This window comes from Nanorana parkeri, unplaced genomic scaffold, assembly GCF_000935625.1.
Source record: "Nanorana parkeri isolate BGI_ZX_2015 unplaced genomic scaffold, ASM93562v1 scaffold339, whole genome shotgun sequence".
Taxonomy (NCBI): domain Eukaryota; kingdom Metazoa; phylum Chordata; class Amphibia; order Anura; family Dicroglossidae; genus Nanorana; species Nanorana parkeri.
In genome coordinates this window covers 726,259-734,632 of record NW_017306607.1, presented here as the reverse complement: position 1 = coordinate 734,632, position 8,374 = coordinate 726,259, and the positions used below count along the sequence as shown (strand labels likewise).

Below are 8,374 nucleotides of genomic sequence, written 5' to 3'. Positions count from 1 at the left end.
TATATATATTATTTGTTTTTTCTCATAACTCCATCATTACACACCTACCACATTTTTCCCATGGAGCCTCAGTCAGTTTTATTGGTCTGACAAATCGAAAACTGACTGTGTGGCCAGCTTCAGATTCCGTGATGCCCAGAAAAAGAAAAAAAAAACATTCCAAAATAGGATGGTCTCCCTGAAAACCGCAATGGTGGAAAATGTCAGCAGTTCCTTGTCTAGCTGTCCACACGTTTGGGAAAATGGTATACAAGTCGTAACGTAGAACAAACTGGGAGAGGCAGATGGCCGGGGCTAGATCATTGGAACATACACTGCACAAGAAGGCAATCTATAAAAATCTTTTAAAGTAAACCTCCACTTCAGCCTAGGGAAAGAAGATACATACACACAATAGGTAGAACTTGATGGACCTGTGTCTTTATTCAACCTCAAATACTATGTAACTATGTAAGATTCCCATATGTGTTCAGGAATGCGGATAGCTATTTTAAATTTGTATGTTTTTGTTTTTTGGGGGGGAGGGGACATATATTTCATTACATATATCTTTATTGTACATTTTCGCAAAACTGCAAATACTTTTTGATCCTGCTGGAAATCCGGTGAGGTCATTACTTCCTGTAGTGAGCTGTCAACACTGCCTCTGTTGGAATTTCATGCGGGGTTGTCAGCCCTGCTGTGGACTACATAACGTCTCCCCTTTATATTGGATATCTACAAGGGCTGTCAGACCTCCGATCACATGTGGTTCACGAGTTTTCATTTCACTATTTTGTGAAAGTACAAAGTAGAAATTCTTCTTTTCCTCCTTTTTTGGAATTTTTGTTTTTGGACTTTTATGTTTATTGTATGATCTCCTTTATGGTATTGGTATGGTTAGGTTTGTCTTCATTTGTATGATCTCCTTTATGGTATTGATGTGAAAAGGATTGCCTTCATTTTTCCCTGTATTTTGTAGCCAGGGTTTTGTATTGATGGCATATTGACATGTTTGTTTCATTTAGATCACTTGTATTTGTTTTTTTATTTTTGTAGGTACAATAAGTTTTACAACGCTCGGTATATTTGCTACAATTGGATACATTTTTATTTATATATTTTAACCATAGCTCTGTGTAAAACACAAAACACCCAGCTGTTTACAAATAGAAATGTGTGTTGAAAGGGAGGCAAAGAAGTGTGATCACAATTGCAATGCTTTCCAGGCATGAATGCAAATAAAGAAATGCATATGATTTTTTTATATATATATAATTATGCATTTCTTTCATTTTTCCAAAAAATGAACTTCTCATTTTTAAAGATAAAAGGATGAACGCACAATAAGGGCCTGTTCACAGCGTAGCATTGCGTTAAACGTGTGGTACCTGTGCGTTTAGGGCCTGTTCACACGACGTCCGTTTTCTGTGCTTACCTGATCCGTACGCTCCTGCACTAAAAATGCATCCCTATGTGTTTTATGGGCTACAGTTCTCACGTGCGCAGTTTGTTCAGGTTACGACAGAAAAATACTACATGTCACATTTTGTACGGTCCGGAAACACAACGCATCAAAAACTCGTCAAAAATGCACTGCAGCTAACATACTGACAGCCCCACGCATCAAAAACGCGGCAAAACACATATCACCGCGTCTGCTGATCCGCACCTGATCAGGACCTGAAACTCATGTGAACAGGCCCTTAGTGCACACTAGGTGCACTGTGCTACCATGCATTCTGAATGGCACCCCAATGTACCTTTCCAGCGGATGCGCGTTGCGCTGCATGACACATCCCCCATAATAGTGTGCATTGCAGTGAAAAAAAATAATAACGCATACACAGCACCGTATTTTACAGTGCAACCCAAGGCCGCACTGTGTTAGGTGTGTGGGAGGTGTGTTAGGGTGCCATGAACCCACCAGGGCACCTAGCCTGCGCTGCATTGCGCTGTGCAGTAACGCACACTAAACACGCTATGGTAGAAACCGCCCCTAAGATGTTACAAGTAGAAAGAAGTGCTTAACCCAGATTTCTGTCTTGCAGGCTGCGAAGTGACCCCCGATGTGAACATTTCCGGCCAGAAGTTTATCATTAAGCTCCTCATTCCAGTGGCTGAAGGAATGAATGAAATCTGGCTGCGCTGTGACAATGTAAGATGCCACATTGTGATCCTCTTTTTTTTTTTATATATACAGGCGACATGAATGACCTAAGTTCTAATTAGAGGCGGAGTTAACCCTTTTTATGTTTGTTCGAATGTCTTTGCAGCAGGGTTGGGCAACTAGGGCCTTCCAGCTGTTGTGGAACTACAAGTCCCATGAGATATTGCGAGACTCTGGCACTTACGACATGACTCCCAGAGGCAGAGGGATTATGGGATTTGTAGTTCAAGCACAGCTGGAGGGCCAGAGTTTACCCACCCGTGCTTTAGAGGAAGCTGTGTCCAGATGCGTCCTCAGAAGGGACAGGTTTACTAGTGCAATAATGACCTAAAATACAAATAGATTTGTCTAATGCTGTTTGGATGATGATGATTGTTGCACTCGTATAGTACCCAGAAAGTCTTCTAGGGATTTGTATTTTCAGGGGATGATAGAACTTGACGTTCCCATGTTTAATACTTAAAGGAGAACTATGGGGTCAGTGTTTTTCCCAATAGTTCTCCTTAGGGTAACGGGAGGACACAAACAAGCGTCCTCCCGTTACCCTAAGCTCAGTATACTGCGAGCTACAGCTCGTGGTATACTGAGACGCCGGAGCAGATCCCGACTTAGACAACGGGATCCGCCCAGCTGCGTGAGAGACAGCTGGCTCTGCCTATCTAGAGGCAGAGCCAGCTGTACCCGCCCCCTCCCCGTCCGTACCGCCAGTCAGCGCTGGCAGATCGGAGCGGGGAGAGGGGAATCCAGCCCCTCGCCCTGTCACGGCGAACCCGGTATGTGTTCGCTCACTTCCCGATCTACTGAGCCGACCTGTGACAGTCTCATTGTCACAGGTCGGCTAGAACTATGAGGTGAGTGGAAATCACTCATCTCATAGTTCTCCTTTAATAATCATAGTGATCTGAACCCGACATGAGCCATTTCTTTATTCATCAATAGAACAGGTAAAAGTCAGAACTTCTCTCAAGGGTTTATTGCTGTCAGCTTTCTCCTTGGGGAAATTCCCCTCACTTCCTGCCTAAGTAACACTGAGACATGAAACGAGAGAGGGTGCCCCCAAAATAGGAAGGCAGAGAGTGATAAAAACCTGAAAGATGTAACTTCCCCCCTCTACAAAATAATTACGGTCTCTAGTCCCATCAGAGAGAGAGAGAGAGATCCCATCATTTCCTGACCTTGTGACAATAGCTGTGACAAGAACAGGAAGTGAGGTAAATATCCCCCCCCCCCCTCCAAGTTTTGGAAGGCATTGAGAACTTCTTCCTGCATAAGCTAGTTGCCTGACTGTGAAGTCGCTGACCCTCTGGCTTGATTAGTTTAAAGAGACCCTGTCTCCAACTTAAAGTGACATTAAACCCTCAGATTTTTTAACATAAACCAATACTGTAATGTGCGCCTTACTGTAATCCATGGTTGTTTCCCTTCTCTTTGCTGCTCTTCCTTGTAAATCCTCATGTCTTCTCATGCTGGGGGAGAACTTCCCTTTTCAGCTCAGGGCCTCTTCCTGTAGTGCTGGCTCAGATTACAAGCTTATACAAACGGATACACAGACACCATGTATCCTTTCCTGAGACAAGGCAGTCTGCTACAAAACAGAAGTTCTGCAGAGCATGAGAACAGATACAGATTTAAAAGGAAGAGCAGCAAAGAGAAGGGAAACAACCATGGATTACAGTAAGGCGCACATTACAGTATTGTTTTATGTTAAAAAATCTGAGGGTTTAATGTCACTTTAAATAATTGTAGGTAAAAGCCCAGAAAATCAAGTATTTTAAATGTGTGCTTGCATTGTTTTTCCTTCCCGTAAATTGTTTTTTTATTCACTCGCAATGTTCCTTTTGAGACTGTTCCAAAATTAATCTAGGAAAAGTCTTTCAAACCCCCCCCCCCCCCCCTCCTAGCACGTCATGGCTCTCCTCTTCTGTGAATGTCTAATTACTGTCTGTGTTAGCCCAGCTCCTCTGCCCCTCCCAGCAGCTCTCTACATAACCTTTTTATGTAGCTCCTGGGAGGGGGAGTGAAGAGGAATACTATAGAGCAGGGGTAGGTAAACTCTGTCCCTCCAGCGGTGTTGCAACTACTAATCTTAGGCATTGCAAGATTCTGGCAGCCGCAGGCATGACACCCAGAGCCAGATGCATGATGGGATTTTTAATTTCACTACAGCTGGAGGGCCGGAATTTGCCCACTCCTGCTATAGAGTGTCACTTGAGTGACCGTTCTGAATCTCCTGACATCACATCCAAGATGGCGGCACCCAGCAGCAGTCAGGAATTTTTGTACTGTTCACATTTCCATACACCTCTTCCTTTTTTTTATCCTGCAGGAGAAGCAATATGCTCACTGGATGGCAGCCTGCAGATTGGCCTCCAAGGGCAAGACCATGGCAGACAGTTCTTACAACCTGGAAGTCCAGAACATCTTGTCCTTCTTGAAGATGCAGCACCTAAACCCGGACCCTCAGTTCATTCCCGACCAGGTCAACTCTGACATCAACCCGGAGTGTGTCGTCTCGCCCCGTTATTTGAAGAAGTACAAGAACAAACAGGTACTGGGATTTCTCCCCCCAAATTCCACAATGGGGTTTTCTGGGCACTGGCTGCTGGTTTTGCTTTGCACCACGGCATTTACAGAGCTTCCAGTGCTGCTTTTGACAGTTGTGCATTTACAGTGCGAGACCCTGGAGTCTGTCCGTAATGGATTGCTGGGATAACTGTTCCACTACAATATGAGGAACAAGTAGGGTGACTTCAGGCCTTCTTTTAAGGTAACCTATGCTTTGGCCATGTAGGGCAAAGAGACCGGTTTCCCTTATTGCTTGCCCCACCCCATCCCCTTCTGCTTATAGCAGCACCTGCTTGCCCTTCTTTCACTCCCCTACCTCTTCATTCCACTCAGGAGCCATAGGAAATATCTGGGCATGGAGGAGCATTGGACTCGCTCCATATGATAGTAATGGGCAAGCAGTGCTATCACATAAGTCCACAGCTCTTGGTAAGCTGCAACTCGTAGCCTATACAGAGCTTTCCTTTGGTTTCAGCATCTAAATGAAGTGACAGGAGAGGGAAAGCAGTAAGTATAAGCTGCATTAACATGATCCTGTTGCTTTGCCCTGCATGAGCAAAGTGCAGGTTTCCTTTAAAGGAGAACTATGAGATTAGTGATTTCCACTCACCTCATAGTTCTAAGCCGACCTGTGACATTGAGACTGTCACAGGTCGGCTCAGTCGATCGGGAGGTGAGGGAACACATACCGGGTTCCCTCACCTCTCGATCCTGTCACGGCTCTCTGCCGTGACAGGGGGAGGGGCTGGATTCCCCTCTCCCCGCTCCGATCTGCCAGCGCTGACTGGCGGAACGGACGGGGGAGGGGGCGGGTACAGCTGGCTCTGCCTCTAGATAGGCAGAGCCAGCTGTCACTCACGCAGCTGGGCGGATCCCGTCATCTACGTCGGGATCCGCTCCAGGTGAGGCGTCTCAGTATACCGCGAGCTGTAGCTCGCGGTATACTGAGCTTAGGGTAAACGGGAGGACGCTAGTTTGTGTCCTCCTGTTACCCCAAGGAGAACTATGGGGAAAAACACTGACCCCATAGTTCTCCTTTAAGCACCTGATCTAGGTCCCTGTCTCATGGACACGACCAGCACAGAGCAGATATACTATATGCCCATTAGGATGTGGACATCTGACCATCAACTTATATGACCTTGTCTAACATCCCGTTCTAAAACCATGGGTATTAATATGGAGATGCCCCCTCCCCTTTTCCTCCATTGTCCTGGGAAGGCTTTCCACAAGAATTCAGATGGACTCTGTGGGATAGTGTCCATTCAGCCAAAAGAACATTTGTAAGGTCAGGTACTGAAGTTGGATGAGAAGATCTGGCTCACCATTGGCATTCCATCTCATCCTAAAGGCATTCAGTAGGGTTGAGGTCGGGCAACTTGCGTTCCTCCTCACCAAACTCATCACTCTATGTATTTATGGATCTGGCCTTGTCCACAGGGGCATAGTCATACTGGAACAGAAAAGGCCCTTCACCAAACCATTACCACAAGGTTAGAACAATTGTCTAAAACTCTTGGTATGCTGCAGCATTAACGGGACCCTTCACTGGAAAGAATTGAACTCCCTAATTTGGAGGAGTGTCCTCATACTTTTTGCCATATGCTGTAGTATAGTTCAGGTCTGCATGTCAAGCATCCCAGAAAAGTCTAGTAAAAGCAGGAAGACTTTGGCCAGCATCCCCTAAAGGGCATTCAGCATCAGGCCTGACACTGAAGCATAGCATTAACCAGGAGACGCTGCAAAGCCCCATTTTTAGGACCTGTCAGGGAAATTTGCCACGTTTTAAATGCCAATGTAACAATGTTTTTTAGTACGGATGCACCGATAACGTTTTTTCGGCATCGAGTACTAATATTTTTTTTCAGTACTCGCACATACTGATACCGGAAGTCCCATTAAGGAAGCCAGACGGCGTGTAAAGACTCGCCACCCAGCTTCCCGATTAGCATCGAATCCGTCTCCATGCTTCCTCATCACCAAGTGAGAGGACTTGTTGCCCGGCTTCCTGATTGGCCAGGGAGCCGGCTCCATCCTCCCTGGTTGTTGCATTGTGAATCATAGACGAGGCCAGCAAGTTTTTTTATGAATATTTCGGAAGGGGTTAACTGCACGGAAGCATGCGTCCAGGAAGCAGCTCGTATGGAGGTCAGATGGGCCGGTTGTGTCCCACAGAATCTCATGACATGAAGCTGCTGTAAAGGCAGGATGTGCCGCTGCGGCGGGGGGGATGTGCGGAATGTGATCTGCATGTTACCAGGGAGAAATGTCATCTGGCCGTCTCATGCAATCGAGACTGCCATGAAATTACACAGAGAGCCTCCAAATCTCTGTCTTCCTTTAGTACAAGTTGATGATGTTTTGTTTTGTTTTCTTGAGGACGGATTCACATGTTTTGCAGTGCGTTATTGCACGCGTGTTAACATCGGTTATGGCATGGGTTAATGTGAGCTGCATTAAAAGAGAACTATGGGGTAACCTTTTTATCCCATAGTTCTCTTTAGGGTCATGGGAGGACATCCTCCCGTGACCCAAAGCTCAGTATACTGAGAGCGCCGCAGCTCAGACAGATCACGACAATGCTGTTGAGATCCACCCAGCTGCGTGAGTGACTGCTGGCTCTGCCTATCTAGAGGGAGAGCCAGCTGTACCCACCCCCTTCCCTGTCCGTTCCTCCAGTCAGCGCTGGAGGATCAGAGAGGGCAGGATAACTGCGGGGAGCGGTGACTGACAGTCACCGCTCTGCAGGGAGATGATCAGAAAGTGAGCGTGCACCGGTATATGTTTGCTCACTTCCCAATCTATAGAGCCGACGTGTGACCGTTTCATTGTCGCAAGTCGGCTCGAGCTATGAGGGTGAGTGAAAATCACTCGCCTCATAGTTCTCCTTTTTAAGGCGCCCGGTTTTTAATGAATGGAGTGCCAACGCACCACTATGGATGAAAAACATCCCCTTTATGGCGCTGCAGCGCACCACAATGCGTGTGTGAAGTGCTGCACTGCAGTGCGCTTTGCTCTTCTGTACAATGTGTTGAATACCATTCACAATGCATGGCACCGCACGTGGGGAGGAATTTACTAAAACTGGGGCAGGCAAAATCTGGAGACAGCTGTGAATGGCAACCAATCAGCTTCTACCTTCAGCTTGTTCAGTTAAGCTTTGAAAATGAAAGATAGAAGCTGATGGCCATGCACAGGTAATCCAGTCTTAGCAAATTCCCCTCATAGTGAGCTGCCATCTATATTTTAGTGCATGTGAATGGGCCCCAAAAGTCATTTTCACTGAAACTTTCACAGTTTTTCTGTAAAAATACTTTATATGCAGATATAGATCAGGCAGTGTGGCCAGCATCACTGCTGACCACTTGCTGAGATGAAACCAATTAGCCACAGCCTATTTTTTTTTTCTCAATCAATCTGCACAGACGGTTATAATAAAGCTAAAGAAATGTCAGATTTAAATGGAATAAAAATGTCTTTTTATAATACAGTAACATGCTGTAACTTATACACTAGGAGGTTTTAGTGATTTGGATTTTGACCGATACTAAGTAATAATAAGACTCACACTGGCAATGCGTTGTGCTATGCTAGATAAATGTAACTGCTTTGTACTGCATGACTGTGTAGGAGTCCTGCATCCTCCACCACTGCCGAGTC

The 8,374-nt window shown here is 45.8% G+C and overlaps 1 protein-coding gene across 1 annotated transcript in view; it reads left to right on the top strand.

Moving 5' to 3' along the window:
• Nucleotides 1–8,374, top strand: part of FERMT2 (fermitin family member 2) — a gene marked incomplete at its 3' end in the record, with an annotated part of 84,974 nt that overhangs the window by 69,398 nt on the left and 7,202 nt on the right. Inside the window, exons 10-11 of the mRNA XM_018558429.1 lie at nt 2,031–2,137; nt 4,476–4,697. Coding sequence (XP_018413931.1) covers nt 2,031–2,137; nt 4,476–4,697 — 329 coding nt within the window. The remainder of the gene's footprint in view (nt 1–2,030; nt 2,138–4,475; nt 4,698–8,374) is intronic.